Genomic DNA, 21,694 nt, shown 5'->3' with positions numbered 1-21,694 from the left:
TATGCCCGCATCATTCACCACTCCTCCAGCAGCATGAATTATCACTGCAGCCTCCACTGCTCTGTAAACTACAAAGAGCGTGGAGAACTTTAAAGAAGGAGCAAGCAATGCAAGTGGCTGCTTTTTTAACAGTAATTGGCTGTTTCTCCCATACACTGGCCATATTAATTTTTGAAGCATGTTCATTAGAGTAAGTGCAAGCCAAAAGAACTTCAGGAATCCTGTTTATCCAAGCAGGCCACATATTTCAGTGGGTTTTGAATTTGATGTCATCACATAGCCATGAAAAACAAATTACAAAAACTATTAGAAGGAGAAGAAAAAAAAAAAAAAAAAGAATAACAAGAAGTGAGGCAGCAAATGTTGCTGGTGATACAGGGAGCACAATAGAGGCAGCATTTCCAAAGCTTGTCTGTTTTTTGTCCCACTTTCCCCCAGACTCTGCTGTTATGATTACACCCCACGGTAGGAGTGTACAGCACTGAACCCATAGATCTGTGGTTGCAGCAGCTATCACTACCAGACTGAGGAAGGACAACCCAAAAAAAAAAAAAAACCACAAGCTGGGCCCTTGAGCTCTGACCCTGCTGGAGGAGGCGAGCAGCAGATGTCCTGCCAATGCGCTAGCACCTCTGCCCCACTTCTCGACACCAAGCAAAGCTGTACCCGCTTTCGGCAACAGCATCACTGCAACTGCAGCCAGATCCCCACCACCTGTCAAGGAAAACAAGCGCCGTAGTAGCAAGGGAGCTGAAATGTCATATGCCTTAGCCCTGCTGCTAATGCTTGCTCGTTAATTGTGTGCGCGTATAAATGTGCCACAGCGCTGAAACGCTGAAAAGTGTTTTGGCTCATTTCAGGGCTGAATGAAACACAGGAAAAGCACTAGAAGGAATGAAAATAGCCTGCTTTTATCTGTCATTTCCCCTTGGTTGTTATATTTTCTGTGAGCATAATTGTGCACCTTTGAATCACGTCTGTTTTTTTCCATATCCCCCCTGTCCCGCAACCCTTTGGCAGACGCCAGCCTGTTACACCTCGATAGGCAGTGGATGAATTACTCTGTTGCTCAGCTACCAACCTTCTTATTTTACTGCTCCTTTCTCCAAGCAGCTCTTCTAGAGTATAACAGTCCATGGGAGAGGAAATAATATACAAAGCGAGCAGCATAATCACCTCCTTTCCTTCATACACGCTCCTTTTCCACTTCAAACAACAACAAAATGTAAGCGAACCTTGCCTGCAGGTATTGGCCTCTATTTACAGAAAGCAACCATCAGAAAGAAAGAGTAGTTATGCTTTTGAAAATGAAATTAGATTTCTCACCCCGTCACATTCAAAATGTAGTTTGAAATAAATAGTTATCAGATGATCTAGAAACTGCAGAAATCTTAAAGCTCATCTGAACTTGGAATTGGCACTTTAAACAAGTGGGGAAAAAAAAAAAAAAGCCTCCATCCATATCTGTCTGTGCCAATGGAAGAAATTATTTCACTTATCATCTGCCACTAAAGCAGTTTGGGCCAATGCCTCTTAATTCATGTTTGCAAGATAAGCTGAAACAATTTGCTGTGAAGGAAAACCTCTGTCATTAGCCTGGAGGTGTCAATTTACAAAGCTGCGCCAGTTCAAGCAGCTCAGCACGCAGTCACACCTCTAATTACACAGGTGCAGCTTCATGCACTGGCATGACCACAGCTTCTTCCCTATATAGGGAAGCTGTAAAGACCCCAAAACCAGTCAATGTGAGGCTGTTGACCTAACTGGTCCATGTGTAAGGTTTTCTTCCGGGGAGTGTTTTTGGGAATCGGGCTGTCGGGAAGCTGACAGAAAAGCCTCAGAGCCATGACCTGGGGCAGGCTGCTCTGTTCTCGGATCTCTGAGGAAGCCACGGTTGGTGCCCCCTCAAACCTACCAAACCGAATCACTGCCAGCCACATGTGAAAGCAGAAGGAAGACAAGTGAGCAGTCCCTGAAGGGCCGGGATGTCATGCTGTTCTTCCTTCTTCCCTCTGCATGCCTGTACGGGCCCCGCAGTCCCCTTGGCCCTGGGCACGGCTCCAACACCAGCTCCGCGCTATGTGGGCCCTGCGGTGCTGCTGGCTCTGTGACGGCGCAGGGTGCTGAGGGACAGCTGTGCACCTGAGAGCCCATCCCACACACGGGCAGCCTTGGTGTCGGTGGGGATGTACTGGTACTCACACCTGTACTGGTACCGGTACTGGTACTGGTACCTGCACCTGTACCTGTACTGGTACTTGTACCTGTACCGGTACCCACATCTGTACCTGTAAAGACCTCATCCCTGGAGGTCTTTAAAAGACTTTTAGATGTAGAGCTTAGGGATATGGTTTAGTGGAGGACTGTTAGTGTTAGGCCAGAGGTTGGACTCGATGATCTTGAGGTCTCTTCCAACCTAGAAATTCTGCGATTCTGTACTGGTACTTGTACCTGTACCAGTACCTGCACCAGTACCTGTGCCTGTACCTACACCTGTACCTGTACTTGCACTTGTAGTGGTACCAGAAAAGGTACCAGTACCTGCACCTGCACCTTTACCTGTGCCTGTACCTGTACCACACCTGTACCTGTACTGGTACCAGTGCCTGCACCTGTACTTGTACCTGTACCAGTACCTGCACCGGTACCTGTACCTGCACTGATATTTGTACCTGTACGTGTACCTGCACTGGTATCTGTGCCTGTACCAGTACCCGCACCGGTACCTGTACTGGTACCAGTGCCTGCACCTGCACCAGTACCTGTACCAGTACCGGTACCAGTACCTGTACCTGTACCTGTACCAGTACTGGTACCGGTACCCGCACCTGCGGTAAGAAGGGGTGAGGGAGGACATATGCGTGAGGAAGGAGGGTGAGGGACGGGGGCTGTGCGAGGAACCCCTGCGGCAGAGGGGGCAGCGGGGCGGTGTGACGTCACGCGCCCGGCGAGCGGTGACGCCAAACGCGTCCCCGGCCGGGTGGGCGTGCCCGGGGAGGGAGGGGACGGGAGGGGGGGGCGTGCCCGTGGCGTGACGTCACGGCGCCGGCCATGGCGGCGGGCGGCGGCGGCGGCGGCGGGCCCGGTCCCGGCATTAGGGGCGCGGGCGGGCGGCGTGCGGGCGGGCGGCGCGGCGCCTAAGATGGCGGCGCTGCGGGAGGGCGGCCGCTACGCCGTGAGCGGCGGGCAGGCGGCGGGCAGCAGGACGGTGCTGCACGTCAAGCTCACCGAGACCGCCCTGCGCGCCATCGAGAGCTACCGGGGCCGGCAGGTGAGACCGGGGGGCGGCGGGGACGGGAGCGGGGAGCGGGGAGCGGGGACCCCCGCCGAGGGGCACGGAGCCCCCCTGCTGGGCTTGTGCCGCCGCGTCTCGCGTTGCCCGCTCGGGTTTCGCTCTGCTTTCCTCTCCCGTGCTGTGTCCTGCCCTGCCGTATCTCACTTTATTTTGCTTAATTCGTTTTATCTCGCCCCTCCTCCCTTTTCCCCCAAGCCCAGCGGGCACCCGTGGGTGCCGGGAGCCAGGCAGGTGCCTCCCGCACGCCCAGGGGAAGGCTGATTAATTATTTCTAATTCATGAAACAGCGCTGGTAAATTATTTACCTGATTTATTTAATATATATATATATTTTTTTTTTTATTTTCCCCTAAAGCGGAATCGACCTCCAACTTAGTATAATTTCCCGTCAAATTTTAGCACATGCCTGCTCCTCAGGATGCTATGAGCCGAATAAAAGAACGATTTATAGTGAGTATAGGAAAAACATATATATTTTTAAATTATCAGGAAAAAAAACAACCAAACAAACAACAACAACAAAAAAAAACAGCACTGAAATTCTTCCTGCCTTGCTCTTTCCTCATCCCTCTTAACTTCAGTGCCTGGAGCCCCGGCTCTTCCCGCAGCTCTGCGCTCCTCGTGTGGTCCTGCAGGAGTCAGTGCCTGCCGCGGCTCCAAGAGCGGCTGGCCAAAAAACTTGGAGCTCCGAGAGTGCAGCCTCTGGAGCTTCTGCCTTTAGAAATAGCCACCTCCGAAGCTAGCACGCCCAATTGCAGATCCATGGGCTGTAGCTGGCAATACTGCTCCTCTCTCTAGCTTTTCGTGCTGCGTTGTATCGCCGACCTGTTTCACTTCTCGCCATGCGGCTGGAAGAGTTGTGACACAGGCTTAAAATCAGTGTTGCTGAGAACTTGAGAAAGTTGTGAAGTGAATGCAGGGGAGCTGACCTATAGCTCTGTAATCGCCTCTGCCCGGTGCAGAAGAACCTTATCTGTGTAACACAAGTAATATCTCCAACAGCATGTCGATGTGTGGAGTCACGATAACCCTCAAATGACCTACTTAGCCATCACTTGTACAACTCAGGCAGGCTGTGTGTGCTTAATTGCTTAACACTCAAGTTTAAATACTTTCTGTAAAGATGGAAGCACTTACTCTGCTTGCTTTCTTTGCTGAAGATTTCCTTAGCTTGCATAGCAATCAGCTCTTAAATTCTTGAATCCAGCTTCCCCCACGTGCAGAGCTGGAGATGTATCTGCAGCAGACCAGCTCCGTGCAGCTGTGTGTAGGTGAGGGCAGGGCCTGGTTCCCTGCTCACCTTTCTGCTTCCCGACGCATGGAGTGGGCTGGGTGCAGGTGGTGCAGGACGTTCTTCGTGTTCGGGTTGGCCTCAGTGCTGCTGATCGGCATGGCTTAAAGCACTCGAGCATCATCTGCGGCCGCAGCAATGGAAAGCATGACCACTTTTTCTTAAAAAACAGGTTCTGCTCAGCTACCTGATTAGATGAGCTCAAGTTATATAGCATGCAGGTCTACCCTGTGTGCCAAAATGAGCTGGGCAGGATCACCAAGTCACTTTTTGATGGCTTTGCTGTAAAGTTGGATTGCCGTGTAATGATCAGAAGCAGTGTAGGAGACCAGGTGAAGAAGAAGCAGAATGCAACACGGAGCCTCTCGCTGTTTGACGACAGCATGTAATGTCACTCCAGGTGCTGGTGGCCTCTCCTAATCTGCCAGCTGCTCCTGAAGCAGGCTGGGGAGCACTGCTCTGAGCAGTCCCTGCAGGGCAACAAGGACAGAAGTGTCTTCAGCTGATAGTGCTTTTAGCAGAACAAACATCTGTCTGCAGTTATGTCCCAGCTGTGGTTCTCTAGGTGACAGCAACTGTAAATCTCTAAGTTGTTCTGAATGCTATTAAAGCTTTTTTTTTTTTTCTTTTTTTCTGGCCTCTAAAATCTCAGCCTCCTAAACCCAGGGATAACTCTGGCTCTTAGGAATCTGTCTTGCATTTAAGTGTTTATTCTTTGAATAATCATTTGGACGTTCCAGCTGCAGAGGTTGTGGAGTCAATAAGCATATGAAATGCATGCTTGTCTGATGTTCCCCCCACTCGGAGCAATTGAAGTGGTGTCATGGGAGTCTGCTGTATTTCACTTACCAGGGCTGAAATTCCCCGTGACTCACGTCTGCCTCGAACAGCCAGGGTTTGGGCTGGGGGTTAGGAAACTGCTTTCTGGTGCAAGGCTTCATCCTCCTGGAGGTCCGTGGGAGTGAGGATGCACTTCCCCTTGTAGATGAGGCAAATGTCTTTGGTTTTGCTTTCTGCTTGCCTGTCAGTCAGCTCCAAGGTGGACTTAGAAGGCACAGGGAAGAGGATGGGGGTGAAGTGAGCTGACAGTCAACCAGAGAGTGGCTGTGAGAGGTTAAGGGAAGACACTGAAAATCCTGTTGGGAGTGGGAGTGTGCGGAAGAGTCTGGCGCCTGCAGTGGAGCTGGGAATGCCCTTGGTCATTCCCTCCTGCTGCTGCTGAAAGAGCAGAAATCTGCTACTGATACTCTTGCTCCTGGAGTGCAAGCCGCAGGGGAGCTCCCTGTGAAAGAGGGGATATGCCTGAGGCCTCTGTTTCTGTCTCTAAGTTGCCCACTTAGGTACACGGAGTGCTGATGATACATTCTGCATTTGTTTTGGTTTGGTTTCTTCAAATCTGAGGTTGTATCTCTCTTAAGATGATGCACTTGATAATGTGGAGTTAATTGATTTAGGCAACGCAAGTATTCATAATAAATGTATTTTCATCACTGGTTGATTGCAGGGCTTTTTCCCCTGGTTTCTTACGGGAGCAAGAACTGGGTGATCTTACTCTGCGTGTTTTTGCTGTGTCACAAAGTTGTGAGTCTGATTTGGGACAAATCTCTTAGCAGCAGGAGAAAAAATCGTAATCCCTACAAACTATGGGGTAGATGAGTAGAAGAGAGACACCAACATAACAGCTGAGTTACGGACACAGCGGCAGCAAGGGCTTGTGCCTCCACTGCAGACAACAGGCTCCATGTGGCAGGGATAACCTGCAGATAACCTGGTCTGTTAAATCGGTGCCACCTCAGCTGGATGCGTGCTGTGCCGCTGCCCTGTTGGCTGGCTGGGAAATACTGCTGTCTTTTGGCAAGTGTGTCAGCCTGCTCTGCTGCTAAAGAAAACCAGAAGCCCTTCTTGCTGTCCTTGTCCTTTGCTTGGCTCCCCTTCCTGCACAGGCTTCATGGTGCAAGGTCTCGTGTCGTCAGCGGCAAACCGAGCTGGGTAAGAGGGCTCACACTCGGCACCGCGATCGCAGTGCTGTAGCCAAACCGGCACATCCACTCTCAGATGAAAGAAATGCTTTTTTTTTTTTTTTTTTTCTTCCCCCTTCCATTCCTACTGCTGCACTATCTTCCTACACAATCCATGTGTCTAATGCACAGGACAGGCTGCTCTGGATAGATCAGAGATCTGGTATGAGGGTGACGAGGATGTGTATCCTGTTTCAGGTGTCAGAAGGCTGTGGTTGATGAGACATGGGACTGTAGGAAAAACTTGGGGCAGTGACATGCTCTCTGAATGAACGAGGTTGTTCCTGCTATAGAGCTGGTTTAAGGCTAGCACCTTACTGGCACCCCGTGCGTGTACTCGGTGAAGACAAAGTGGAGCTGAATATCTGCAGTGATGACTTGAACTGATCTGAGGTTTCGTGGCCCTTGACAGTGGGGAGAAAAAATACGAATCCACTTCTTTTCATTTGGGAAAAACTACCTGATTATTTATTTATTTATTTTCCAGAGTGTCTGGTTCTGGGTTAGTGAGCTGAGTTTCTGGAGGAGCTTCACAAGTGCTGGAGGGAACAGGTTCCTGGGAATAGGAAGGAAAGCTTCCTGTTTCAGGAGCTGTGCAGCAGTAGATGGCCGCGTAGCTAGAATACAGCTTTATTTTCCAAGACAACTCCTTGGATCTGTTTGCCAGCTTCCCTAGGAAGGGCAGTTGCATTTTCTGAGCCAGTACATCCACTGCTTCACCTGGGCTGGGGCTGCTTCTGCCTAACCCTGGGGGTGCTGCACTGGCTGTGTGTTTAAAGCAAACAACAACAACAAAAAACCGTAATCTCACTGTGTAATTTTAAGAGTAATCAGGGTGGGTATGCCAAAGGAGTCTGAGTTAAGGTTGCATCTCCATATCCATGCATTAAAATGGCTTTGCCAGCTCACAACGTGATTGTTTCAATACATTAAATGCTTGGAGATGAGAGTTAGCTCTCTCAACTTCATTAAAAGGAAGCCTAGCTGGCTACTTCAGTTTCTCAATCCATATAGTAATCGGGAAGTATGATGTGACCCATCTGATGGCTGGAATGTGTAGGTAAGGAATAATCCTCAGTGGCAGTGATACAGTGTCTGAGATAATATAATAGACTTTATCAGGCCCTATAGTCTTTTCTGTTGAAATGCTTTTCCTTCTGCTGTGAGGAGGGCTCTAATTCCTCAGCCGAAGTTGTGCTGATGTATAGCCGTGCTGTGAATTAACAAGTAAATTTTTACAGGCTCAGTGGGCAGCTGTAAGCCCTGAGGCAGGAGAGAGAAGCTGCTGAAGGGCTGTGGAGGGGAGAAAGGGAAATCCTTAGGCTGACACTGTTACCCTGCAACTACATCATGCCTTAGCCTTTCCGCATGGTAACTCTTTTAAAATCATCAAAATGTATACAGAGCTACTGCACATCACAATCTCTAATGTGTTGATATAAATGCATCTTCTGTTCACTGTGAGTCAACAGGCCTGAAAAACACTAGATAATTAACCTTGTATACAAGGGTGGTGCCGGATAAATATCCAAGTTATTTGCCAAGTGCTGTGTGTGTGTGCAGATCTTGTGTCTTGCAAGCAGACGTAGTCCCTGCCCAAAAACCATTAAGCAAAACTGCAAACCTGGGGAAAGTAAGATGGGTAGCTCTCAACTTTTTCTCCCCCATATTTAGAGATTTATGATCTGGTTGAAGCAGCTCTAGGTATTTTTTTTAACCAGTTCTTTGTAGGAAACTTTATCTTAATTTTTTTCAGATGGAAGTAGTGGAGTGTGCCTGCAGCTGTAGCTCATTTTTTGACTGAGCTGACATTTGGTTATTACTACTCTCACTTCACTGAGGCAATGTGCACATCGCTTCAGCTGTTTTGGGTACTGCATCTGCAGAGGGATGTGAGGAAAGGGAGCTGGCCTCCTCTGCCCTTCCCCTGGAGTGATCAAGGGGGTGTAGCAGTGGCCTACGCCCTCCCGAGAGTCCAGAAAGGCTGGGGCTTCATTTTGGAGCAAAAGATAAGGGGCTGAGGCTTGAGAAATGGTAGGTAATGTGAAGGTAGAGCTGATAGGGCCCGTATCATGCAGTGCCAGAACAAGAGGGCGCTTGATAAAACTGGTGGATAAAGTTAAAGCCAGCGAGTCTGTTCACCTGGAGGATGGTGAGCTTCTCTGCCTCGCTGTCAGGGGAGACAGGAGGCAGACGGTATCAGCTGGTTCATAAAGGGATTGGGCAAATTCATGGACAGCAAGTGCATAAATGGATTAAAAAAGCACTAATTGTGGATGTGTCCTCTAATGTAGGTGGGTGTGGGGAAGTTGGAGGAGGATGGCACAGGAAAGAGGCAGGGCCCCTGTGCTCCCTACACAGAGAAGACCGAGTAGCTTTGGGGTACAGGACATGAAATACAGTGAGCGAGGACTTGGCAAGAGATGAGAAGTAGAAAAGCCATTTGTGCCTGGTGTGAGCTGTCTGTGAGATGTTTGTTGCAGTGTCAGGCTGGCCGGCAGCCGAAGGTTTGGCTGCGGGGCCGTCCCCTTCCCTGCTCCCCACCAGCACAGTCTGGTGCTCCAGATAAGGTGCCAGCGAGGACGTGAGAGCCTTCTGATACTCGGCTAAATTTAGATTCTCGGTGGCATTTTCTCTCGCTGAAGTAGAGCAGGTTGCTGGCGAAGCCAGTGTGCTTTCCCTGGATCCGAAGCCGGCTGATGTCGAGCTCCGTGTGCGAAGGTGACGTCCGCCGCCTCGGCCTGCACGGCCGCTGCGCCGCCACCTCTGAGTCAGCGTGTGGGGAAGCTCTCCCGGACGTCACTTTCTGTGTGGGACACAATTTCCTTCCCAAAAGCTGATGCCTGGGACAGAAGTCAGGATTTACAGCGGCGTCAGACTTCATATATGTACCCCACTGCCTTCTGAAACGGGTTCGTTTGTGCGTGCTGGGCAAGCAGGTCCATTCATAACTCCACTTGTCTGGCTTCTGGCACTTCCCTGCTTTGAGCCAGAAGATCTGTAGAGCAAGCTAGTTCCCAGCAAGCCATTTAAAGGCTTAAGTTGGTGTGTGCTGCGGGCTGCTGTGCAACTTGAGGTGCTGCGTAAGCCTCCTGTCACCGACAGCAAGCACAGGCGCTGTTGAAGAGCTGGGGCCTGCGTCTGTGTCGGCTTGTTGCTGCTGGCAGGGTGGTGCCTGGCTCCTGCCTCTGCTGCCACCCGGCACGAGCAGGGTCAGTCCATTGCCAAACTCAGGGATCTGCTGCTGGTGTGTGGTGAATTTCCCTGTGAAAATGGAGACAAATGCCAGGGAGGGAGGAGGAAGCTGTGGCTGGGGGCAGGAGCTGCACCTAGCTTGCTTTCCTAGCGATACCAAGCTGTGTCCTGTGCTGACACCGCTTCATGATCCTGGATGGCACCTCGGTTTACAAGCACTTGCTTTTCTGGAGAGAAATGTTTATTAATTAGAATGTCATCCTCTGGCACAGCTCTTTCAGCGCAAGCATTTGCGGGAGGCTGACGACCTCGCTGCAAAATCCTATGGACAAAGCCTAGTAAGTCGAGCCAGTCAGCACAGAGGCCATATGTTTTCTGTCCAGCAGCGTAATTTCAGGATTCAGTAAAGCTGAGCACAGTCAGCACTGCTGCTAAAATGGGATATCCTTATCAGCATGCTCCTGCTGGCAGTGGTGTTTTTGCTCCTGTGAGCTATGTCAAGGAATAGATCTGGCCAGAACCTAACCTGTGACAAGAAAAAGTTTTCAGTTAGCAATCTCCTTGCCCCCCCTACCCCAAAACACCTGCAAGTCTTCATGGGCTGTGGCACAGGATGCTTCCATACTTGCGTCCTGTTCGGGAGCAGGCTGCACTTAGTGATGTGAAATTATAGAGGCAAGTGAGAGGTGGCTACTATTATTTTTGGCCCTGTTGCATATGTCTCTTGGTAGATTCATTGCTGAGGGAGTGAGGACTGTGTGGGGGAGACCTAAATTACTTGGCTTGGTTATGTTCCATCTCTTCTAATTTCTGAAATGAAATCTACCTCATTAGCCAAGCTGAAGAGTGGAAAAGCACCAAAGGGTGCCCAGCACTCACGAACATGTAAACATGGTATCATCAAACAGGCTCTTCAGAAACTAAGCACATCCAAAACTGTAAGCGACCAGGATGTGAAGGCAGAATTTAGGAGGGGGGGGGGGAAGCACACCTTTTGGAACTGTTTTCATACATAGGGGAAGGGAGGAGTTCTAGCAATAACAGCAATACTATGCAATAATGCTGAGCATTAATTTTCTTGCCCACCCCTCCACCCCATGATACTCAGGCATCCTTGTTGAGCGTGACAAAACATCAGCTCTAAAGCTTCTTGGTGCCATGTGGAGGACTGCTGGCAGGAGCCCTGGGCATGCATGTGTGGGGGCACTGAGCCATGGTATAGCTGGTGAGAAGGAGGCTGGCTGCAAACGGATGCACTATGTGTGCTCTTGATGAAGAAAAATACATTCTGCAGATGCAGAGAGGCTTGCACTTTGCTTACATTTTACTTGTTTTCTTTTTCTTGCAGGATCTTATTTCTGCTCAACCTTCAATTCAGTTTCAAGGACTCCAAGGGGTGAGTATTTTGTACTTCTGTAACACAGTCAAGCATAGATTATCTATTAGTTACTTAAAAAAAAAAAAACAACAACAACCACAAACACACATGCTACAGGTATTTTCAAGATAAGTTTAACACCACGTTTCATTTTATTTACTGAAGAATTTTAGTTAAAAGTAGAAAAGAGTCATGCTGTTGGTATACCCTTTTTTTTTTTTTTTGTCTTTTATCACCTGATACCCTAAATTTGAAAGGAAAGAGTATAACTTGTAAGTCATCAACTAAGAAGTGTAGGTGTAATATTGCAAAAATGACCTGGAGTGTTTGGTTTCAAGGTGTAAAGCAGATGTACAATTTTGAGGGGTGAGAGGGTTGTTTTTAATAACATGGACTATCGATGGTTCTTGTACCTTTTTTAAAACTAATATAAAGTGGAATATTTCAAGCCTGTTGATAGAGTTGAAGGAAAAAAAAACAAACGAGGAAATGTGGCCTAAAGGGTACGTGTCCTATTAAGCAGTCAGCAAGTGTAAACTGGAGAAATAAAGCTGAATATAAAATTAAACGCAGGTTGTGATCTGTGAGTATCTTAAGATACCGCGCTTAATATTTGAGCTTTAAAGGATTGTGAAAGACTCATTGTGAAAGACTGAGATACGGATTGTGCCTCTCAACCTTACTTCAGGTCATGGAATTGATCCAGTTTTCTATGTACACATGCAGTGCTTGTGTGGATACACCAAGGAAGGCATGAGAGGATGGATAAAACCTTTATTCTGATGTAAAGTAGTCATCCTGCTCAAAGAGTTTGAAACTACAGTCCTGGTCTGGTGTAAGGTGGGCTGAGTGGCGATCAGAACCAGTGTAAGGGATGTGGTTCTGCTGCCGTGGTCACCTTGCCCTCACGTAGCCCACAGAGTCTGCCCAAATCATCGAGTCGGGGATGGTTTGGGCTGGAAGGGACCTTACAGAGCACTCAGGTCCAACTCCTCTGACACAGGCAGGGACACCTCCCACCAGCCCTGGCTGCCCCCAGTCCCATCCAACCTGTGTCCTCCTTGTGCTGGGGGCCCCAGAGCTGAGCGCAGGCTCCAGGTGGGGTCTCAGGAGAGCAGAGCAGAGGGGGACAATCCCCTTCCTCGCCCTGCTGCCCACGCTGCTGTTGGTGCAGCCCCGGGTACGGGTGGCTTTCTGGGCTGCCAGCACACATTGCTGGCTCCTGGTGAGCTCCTCATCAACCATTGCTCTCGAGCAGGGAGGCAGTGGAGAGCAATGCAGCACCGTCCCCTTTTGGCACTCCACTGCATTTTTTCCTGTGTTCCTGTGTGTGACCATGTAACTGTTCAGCAGAGTGCGTTTTGTTCTTGTTTACAAAACCTGGAGAAAGTGACGGTTTTGCTTAGTTCAGAATAAGTTCTGGGCTTATAAATAATTAACCCAACTATTGGCACAAAGTTTAGGAAGTGGTACGAAGCAAAATGAAACTCACCAGTGCGCTTTATCTAGCCTGCACCCTCTCTTTCTCTGCAAAAGTTCATGTCCCTATTTCTCCCTTATTCTTTAGTAGCAGCCTTACAGGAGCCCTCTATGCAGTTTTAGGAACTACTAGGCTGGAGGAGACCTTGTTTCTCAGCAGTAAAGATCTGCTTTTTGTTGTTGTTGCTGTTGTGGTGCACCAGGCACCTACATCACCACCGCATGCGATGTACAAACGTCCCCACAGCCATACTCCATATTCTGCTCTGTGTCAGTGAAGCAAAGCATTGCAGAAGCCCAGGACAATGCTGGAAGTAGGGTGGTGGAGTTATGTATAGGATGTTCGTATGCCTTGTTAACTGATGCTGCAGGGATTAATGCTCCCGTGTTTTCCTTCTTTTTGTTGTTTTTTTTTTTTTTTTTTTTTTTTCCTCAGCTCCTGCTGCAGTGTGGTGATGCTGCATCCCCCTGCTGTCTGCTGTAGGTCTGGGCCAGGGAGGGATGGAGGCTCTCCATGTCCTGTCCTCCTCCCACTTCTCCTCATGCTTCTGCCAGGTAGAAAACAGGAGGGGAGGACACTGCCAGCCACCCATGAGTGCAGGATGCTGTGTGGTCAGGCAGGAACAGAAAAGCCTGTTCTTCTCTCCACCCCCATGGTTGCACACGTACATACGAACTCATGTACATGTTTAACAAAAACGCATGCTCCACAGAAGGCTGTAGTTGCCCCAGCTCCCTGCATCTTCTCTTTAGGAGAGAGGCAGCGCAGCTGTCTGTAACTTGTTAGTGTATCAGCGTGGGTTTAAGTCGCCACAAAACAATTGCTTTATCAGTTACCAAATGTTTCACTGAGCAAACACTTCGAAAGATGGCTAAAGGGCCCAGTGTTACTGAGGTACAATGGTGTCATCTTTGTTTCTCCAGAGCAGTTAATCTGGGCCAGCAAGGTAGAACTCCACAGCAAGGTCTGTTCCCACACTCCACCAGATGGAAACATCTGACAGGACTTCGCTGTGTGCTACAGAAGCAAACATCTCTGATGGTGCTTCTCAAATCTATGCCTAATTAGAGAAATGCAAACTAAGGAACTTACTCCAGCACATTCTTAGCTACTAAGTATCCGAAGTAGGGGCAGTATTTTAAGTTCGTTGAGGGAGATGATGAGACTCCTTTTCCTGTGGGTTTTGAGTGCTTCCAGAAGTTGTGGAGTTGCAGGCCAGGCTGCCCTGAGAGGCCTTTCCTTCATAGGGCATCATCCTCAGTGCCCATGCACCACGCAGCATCACCTTGGACGTTTGTGGAAATGGGCAACGGCACAGATCCAGGATGCAATGCTGGATTTGTCCTAAAAAGCTGCCTTCTGAAGTGCTTCATCTCTAGTTGCAGGCATCCTACTCACCTTCTTCCATGGGTAACGGGAAGGGCTCAAGTGGAGAAACAAGGAGCGCTCTGGCTTGGGGTGGTCTGCAACCACGTTAGGTGAAGAAGTTGAGAACCTGGGGCTTGGACAGGAGCCTTAGGTTAGAAAAGGCAATGTAGGAGCTTTTAGGTTGTGCGTATGTGCTAACAGGGAGCTTGGGTTTCTGCCAGAGCGAGCTGAGCTTTTTTCTGTTGTAAGGTGACGTTGCCCTGAGGGCGCCTGAAAAGCATTGGATGCGTACTGGCAGCCTCAGAGGTGCCCTAGCAAATCTGTGGACACGGTAAGGCAGTGTGCATTTGAAACAATAATAAATCACCTCTGCATGCTGTGTAATTTGCCTCCAGACACTTTTAGTGCAGTAACCACCGAAACAGTGTTCGTACAGTTTGCACCAAGCTCAGGCTGTCATTGATAAAATATACATGAGTGTTGACATGAACACACCAGGGCACGGATCAGCCCCTGAGGAGGAGAACTTTCCTCCTGGAGCATCTCACCCCTGAACCGTCCGGACCATAACGTGTGGTACGGTCTGAGCTAAGTGGGGAATGCAGAGGGGAAGGCAAGACGTGGGTCACTCTGATGGGAGAGATTAGCTTTCAGCAAATACCTTGTAATTAAAAATTTTGGTTTACACGTTGTCAGTCTGGGTAGCGTAGAAGCTACTGCGGTGTGCAGTGTCCCTGGGGAATTCCAGTATTGCCAGCTGATTTTTCACTGTGAAGCGGTAGGGATAAGTTTAAAAACAAAAGAAAATACAACCCTGCTGTTTCTAGTCCAGTATACAGTCCACACCAAGCTTTAAACAGGCGTGCCTTCCTCATGTGGTCTCACTGCTGCGTTTTTAACTTTCTCTGCAATGTCTTGTAACGTGCTAATTTGCCTCTTACGTAGACACAAAACTTGTGGCAAGCATGCTGTGTAAAAAACTGACAGCTCACCCAGCATCTTGCTGCGCTGCATGTGCCTTCAGCACGTCTGTGCTGCAGCTTCTGTCTGCTGAGGGGTGGGCACAGCGCTGCTTGTCCTTCTCCATGGGGCTTACAAAAACAGCTGTCTGGTTTGGGGAGCTGAGCAGTGTGCTGAAGTGGGCTTGTAGCTGGATCAACTGCTTCATGCACTCTGCAGAGTAAAATTACTTTTTTTTTTTTCTGTGAAGCTCGGTCCTTTGGCTTATAAATGGCTCTTGAGAAATGAGTACCTTTGTCTAAAAAGACCTGATTATGTTTGTTTGTGTATCTTTCTAGAGTAAAGCTTTCAGTGTTTTTGTCAAATGATACATTATTTCATGTGTATCACTGTATAGACCTGTTTAGTTTCAACCACCCATTGCAGTTTAAAATGAGACTTTTATACTCTTCTGTATGTTGCAGGAATTATGGTTTATTCTTCTGCATAAAGACATGTTTCTAAAAACAATATAAAATGCCTGCTCTCTTACGTCTTTTTACAGCGTATCACTTCTGTGGTGTCCTTACGGATGAGTCAGCGTGGCGGTATTCTTACTTGCTTGTTTTTCCCCGAAATGTGTCCTGTGCAAACCTTTGGTCCTCTCTCCGACTGTAATTACTTTGTGTTATCCCCCTTTGTGCTGCTTGCCCTGGCCAGGAAAGCCCAAAATGTGTCAGTGAGTGCTTGTTACTGCTCTTTCCTGCAGAACTGGCTCCTCTTGTATCCTTCTGGGAAGAGGTGTGCGGCTGTCGGAGGGGAGGAAGGGCTGTAAGCATCCCTGTCAACAGCACAGGAAGGTCACAGAGCTCAAGTGCGCACAGCCAGCAGTCCTCAGTGGAGGAGAAGTGTCCTGCAGCTGGTTGGTGTCGTGTCTGTCTGGGTGAAAACAGCACTGTCCCTAGTGCTGAGACCTGTGCAGGCAAAAACCTCGGGGAGTGAACGCTGGGCTTTTATATTATTTGAGAGAGGCTTAGGCATCTTAATCTCCCTTTAGAAAGGGTCATTGATCAGGGGTGTTCTCCAGTCTGGCTCTAACAGAGGAGGAGGAGGTTTGGTCCTTAAAGGACACAGCACCTGGCAAAAAAGGAGGATTCTGAATATTAAAACAAAAGCAATAGAAGTCAATGCTAAAACAGATTTCATGTTTAGGAGGATTTTTTGAGGCTTCAACATTGTCAAGCAGGTTTCTGGAATGCCTCTGTCTCCTTGGAGGTTTAGGCTGGACACCTGTATTAACACAACTGAAAAAGCAATGTTGTCAGTGCGAGGCAGGGATACCTGGGCGAAAGCTGCTGCAGTCAAGAGCCAGACAATGCTGTAGCAAAATCCGTCCCTTGCGGGATTTGTGAAAGAGGAATTCTTACAGTCTGGAAGAGCATCCCTGCTGAGCAGAAGTGCATTGCCACATGTGTCGCCTCCCAGCAAACCAAGTGTCAGCCAGGAAGAGCTGTGAGTAGCTTTCATCTGGGCAGGCAGCTGAGGAAAGGCTTAAACCCAAACCCAAACCTGTCGCACAGAGCAGGGACCTGGCTTCTGCACCCACTGCTCGTTGGATGCCGCAATCCCCTCATGGATCTGGAGAGGCTCTCGGGCTGAGCTGAGCCTTGGTGCCTGGGCCAGGGAGCACGTCCCAGTCCAGGCTCATGGGCTGCCAAAGGTTGCCGTGAAAGTAGGTGATGACTTGGGTGAGCAGAGCTGGTCAAAGTGGTCGGGTTGGGATGGTTTTGAGGAGGAACAGAGGGAAGAGGCGACTTGAACATCTGCTGAGCAGCGGCATCCAAAAATAGAGGCACTGTGAATGCCCTCAACCAGCCTGACATGCTGCTGGCTGTGGGAGAACAGGAGGGAGAGAGTGGGTAGATGTATTCAGGAGCAAATGAGATGAAATGAGTCAGGCTTGGAGAGCGCAATATGCCTGCCCGGAATTCAGGGTACTCTCAAGTGTGCGGCATCATCAGGAGTGATGCAAAAGAGAACTGAAATTAAGAAAAGCCATGAGCCAAAAAAAATTGCAGTCCTTCTTTTTGAAAAGAGGGAGTGTTTAGAGAAAATTCTGAAAACTGCTCTTACTTTAGAGAGCCAATGAGGATGATGTCTCGGCATGAGAGAGGATAATGATAGATCCAGAAATCAATTATGAAGAGGAAGGGATTAAAGTCAAGGGCATGAGTTGTTCTAGTGGATGTCCTCTGTTACTAACCCCACTGAATGGTACCAAGTTTCAAGCCAATGTGAGGATGCAGATATTTTAAAATGTTTTAAAGTAGGCTGCAGGGGGTCAAGAGCTCTTGACACCAGTGTTGAGTGCTCCAGCCTGGTAGGCGATGACAGTGGGGCCAGGTTGGGGCATACAAGCATTCCCAGGTACACTCGAGACCCGTGTGGGGACGCGTGAGGTTTTGCAGATGTGGGCATTGAGCCCCAGCAGTGGGGTGAAGGAAGGAGATGGAAACAGGGTGTCTGCTGCGTGCCACAGGGTGCCCTTCGGGTGACAGCCGTCTGCACGGCTTCTTTCAGGTCACTTGGGTTGAGATCATCAGGGTTGGCTTTGATTCACAATTTTGGTCTCTTGGACACGGAAGCTTATTTTCTTTTTTGAAGACTTAAAGGTGCTCTTTACCTCCCTTTTTGCTTCCAAACTGCTTGCAGCAAGAAAGCCTCACTGCTTCAGGATAAAGTCTCCAATTCCAGCAGCATGAGGATGTTGGGAATAAACCTCTGCAGAATGTCTGTTCTGTATCTGTTTTCTCTGTCCTGTGCTGAAAGTGTATATGGGGGGGGGGGGGGGCAGGGGCGTTGTTTTCTTTCAATTTCAAGAGAACCCTGTGCCAGCTCAGATCTTCCTTACAGGAATTTCCTCTAGCATCTCCAAGCTGGCATCTCGATAACTCCTGCTGCGTACAGATGAATAGGTTTGATCTTCCTGTTTTATGCACTGCAGGGCTGTGTCTCTGCATCCCTGCAGGACCGGCACAGGCACAATACCAGGGCAGTCCCAAGGGGGGCAAGAGGAGGGTGTGGTGGTAGAGCTTCTGTCTGGCAGCACATTTGCCTGGCTTCTCTGCCTTGTAAGAGCACACCTTAGTGCATTAAATGGGCATGAACACTGTTGAAGTCTTTCCTCATATGAATATCCTAAGAGATCGCATCAGCACTGGAGGTTCAGGCAGCAGTAGCAATCTTTTTAATTATTTTTTTTTGCCGTTTGGTGACAGAACCGAGACATCTGGCGTGTTCAGTTTAGGTGCAGTGCCCCCCGTGACTTCTCCATGCTGCAGTACCTGAAAGCAGTCGTTCCCTTGTCATAACTCATCTGAAAAATCTGCAAGTGAGAGAAATTCTATGAGTTAATTAAATTTGTCTGTGAATTGTGTGCAAACAGACGAAATGATTTTCTTTATGTGAACTTAGTGCAGGGCAGAAAGAGCAAATTTCCTGCAGTTACCATGGGTTCAGAGTGATCAGCTCAGCCATTCCTGTCTCTTCAGCATGGATCTAGAAAACAGTGAGGCTTTTTGCATCTCTGTCAGCCTAGAGAGATGAGTTTGACATTAATACTAAGACTTCTGTGTGCTTCTGCTGAAGTAATACAGATTCTGTAGGCTAAACAAGAAATTGCTCGGTTCCCAGAACTGGGTAATAATCCTTTTGCGATGGCTTATGGCCACCTTTTTTCACGTTACCTTCCACAAAGCCTGTTAATTGTTGCATTCATTAAAGACTTTTTTCTTCTTTTTCTTCAACCAGGGAGAATGGGGGTGATGATAAAGCACAGATGATAAAACGGTGTGAGGAGACAGCTCCGAAGTAAAGCAGAAAGGAAGCATGAGAAGGGAAGGGTTTGAAACATACAGCTGATCATCAGGGAGCAGAAAATTCTGTCAAACCTGGTTGGAAAAACCATTAAGTATTTGCCTTCCTGTACATAAGCTGCATAAGGGCCCAGAGCGTCTCCTGTATGAGGAGAGGGTGAGAGACCTGGGTCTGTTCAGCCTGGAGAAGAGAAGACTGAGAGGTGATCTGATCAATGTTCGTAAATACATAAAGTGTGGGAGGCAAATGGATGGGGCCAACCTCCTTCCAGTGGTGTGCAGCCATGGGACAAGGGGCGATAGCCAAAAACTGGAACACAGGTTTTACCTGTGTTTGTGAGGAACATCCTATCTACAGCAAGGGTGACAGAGTGCTGGAGAGGGCTGCCCAGAGGTTGTGGAGCCTCCTTCTCTGGAGATATTCCAGACCTGCCTGAGGGCTTTCCTGCCCAACCTCCTGTAGGGAGCCAGCTTTTAGCAGGGGGCTGGACTTGATGATCTCCAGAGGTCCCTTCCAAGCCCTGCAATTCTGTGATCCCAGCTGCTTGTTTTCCTGAAGTGTCTGTTATGCAGGAAAGGATTTATAAAGCATAAGTTACCTTCTGAAATAGACTGGTGCTGGCCTTAGCTACATCCACAGCTGATAAATAGTCTGTGAGATAGCAGCTGAGGCAAATTCTAAGCCAGACCTGAGCTGGATGTCAGCCAGAAATGAGCCAGTGCCTCAAGGCTGCGCAGGGTGTTGAGGTTTAACCCGGCAGGCAGCTGAGCTTGCTCCCCTGCAGTAAAGTTTGGGAGGGGAGTAAAATTTGTGATAGGGGGATAGAGGCACAAAGCAAGTGGTGCACAATACAATTGCTCATCACTAGCCAAGATCCTGAGCAGCAGCAGCCCCCTGGCCAGCCCCCACATATAATTGTCCTGCGTGATGCCCCATGGTATGGGACATCTCTCTGGTGGCTGGGGGCAGCTGTCCTGGCCCTGGCTGTCTCCCAGCCCCTCGCTGGCAGGGTAATGTGAGAAGCTGGGAAGTCCTTGGCATAGTGCAAACACTGCTCTGCAACAGCTACAGGTTGGTGTGTTATCAGCATTGTTCTCATCCTGAATCCAAAACACTGCACCATACCAGCTGTCATGAGGAAAGTCAGCTCTGTCACAGCCAAAACTAGGACACGGGGACATGAGTTATGATGTGAAGTGACGTGTGGGAGAAATGGAGTAGTGCTACCACAGCTGGCTGCATTGACGCGCCGTCTGCTCGTGGAGATGTCTGCACAATGGGCTTCCCGTGTGAAACGGGGAAAGGTGTGCGGACGCGGATAAATGTGTTTGGGTGCATAAGGAATCATCTGCTAGGAGAAAAATGATGCTCTGTCTTCACATGCTGGTACGTACCCTGGGAAGTATACAGACCACAGACATAGTAATTCAGACAAGTTTGTTAGCCTGCCTGAAACTGGGGCGATGTTTGGGGGTAGACACGTGGCTCATTTCACTAGGTTAGTGCCTAAGTGAGGGGGAGAAGTTGTTTTGAACGGCGCTGGTATGCACCTGTTTTCAAGGTGACCTTGTTTCCTTGTCTAGACACAACCTGAGTGATTCTTTGGTTAAGGTGTGCATATATTGCAGCTTCTCTTCAGGGCTTTCTCATCGTCTTTCATTGCTCCATCTGGCTGTCTGCTGGCAGGGATAAACTAGGTCTGCAGCAAGGACTTCCCTCCTCCTAGGGGAAGAGCAAAGATCAGCGATGAGTAATGCGTTGTGCCAGGGTGGGTGTTTGCTGTTAGAAATACTCTTCTTTGCCATGGGAGGGTATGGCAAATTACTTTCAAGGTAGAGCACGCCACCTGCAAGCTGGGACACTCTGTATGCATGCAAGGTGGAGTACGAATATAAAGCAGCTTTTCTGAACAAAAGCACTAACAACTGGCTTGCAGTGCAGCTTCCTGATATGGATAAGTTTATTTTCTGTCACGGATTAATGCAGTTGCAATATGTGCTTTATTAATACAGGATCCTTGACCTACTTCTGCAAGTATAGCTCAAATAGGAAAAACAAACTTTTGGCCACTCTGCTTATTGGAAGCTGAATGCAGCATCTTAATTCTGATTAAACCAAGAAGACTCGAACTCCGTATTGAAATTTTCAGAACTATAGGATACAAATTTATGGTGTAAAATGTGGCTGGTTTGTTCAAAACAGAAGGCTTATTTGGAGAAACTGATGTGTCAAACTAATTTGAAGCTCTATTTTGTCTTCCAAGATACAGAAGGGAATGGCAAGTATGCCAACAGCAATAAAACTTGATCTTAAGCATTTGGGGTGGCAGTAATTTTTGAAAACCTAGAAGTTGTCAGCAAGTTAATGGAGTAATTGCAGAAGCAGCAGTAGTCTCTGAAGAGCTGGAAAGAGGATCAAGAGAGGCAGCTCCCAGGTGCAGGGCTCAGGCCGCTGTGCTGCGGTTCGAGGTGCAGTTTTTGTGTTTTTACAGTTTTTGTGGAGCTGCTCCTGCAGCTGGCTGGTTCCCATGTTTCTGCTCTAAAAATAAGGTTCCTTGCACAGCTGCTTTCAAATGGCAGCATGCTCGCATTTTCAGACCCATCTCCTGTTTTTCAAGTCTGCTTTGACTCCATCCTCATGTATTTTGTCCCTGCCAGCTTTGTATTACCTACAGATTCAATACTTACACTTTGTTCTTTTTTTCGTAAATGTTTGGGCTTTTACTTTTGAACCATAATATGGAAAATCAGCTTATCTGATTTATTTGCATTTAATGTAACTTAAAATGCACTTTCTTTTCCCCTCAGAGCTTTTTCAAAGTTTATTGAACTGGCTTATCTGAAATACAACAGAC

At 48.5% G+C, this 21,694-nt stretch overlaps 1 protein-coding gene across 7 annotated transcripts in view; it reads left to right on the top strand.

The window, feature by feature from the left end:
• Positions 1-3,080: 3,080 nt before the first annotated feature.
• Positions 3,081-21,694, top strand: part of ELL2 (elongation factor for RNA polymerase II 2) — a 39,907-nt gene continuing 21,293 nt past the window's right edge. For 3 of the 7 annotated variants that reach the window (XM_082783191.1, XM_082783193.1, XM_082783190.1), the window contains exons 1-2: positions 3,081-3,271; positions 11,148-11,195. In XM_082783191.1, coding sequence (XP_082639317.1) covers positions 3,143-3,271; positions 11,148-11,195 — 177 coding nt within the window. In that variant the 5' untranslated portion in view covers positions 3,081-3,142. Of the gene's footprint in view, positions 3,272-9,264; positions 9,517-11,147; positions 11,196-13,092; positions 13,212-21,694 lie in introns of those variants that run through there. The other 4 variants (XM_082783195.1, XM_082783194.1, XM_082783196.1 and 1 more) reach the window with 3 other exon arrangements.

Source organism: Aythya marila, assembly GCF_965140915.1.
Source record: "Aythya marila genome assembly, chromosome: Z".
In the NCBI taxonomy this organism is placed as follows: domain Eukaryota; kingdom Metazoa; phylum Chordata; class Aves; order Anseriformes; family Anatidae; genus Aythya; species Aythya marila.
Note: the sequence above shows the minus strand (reverse complement) of the source record. Positions and strands in the feature narration are given on the sequence as shown.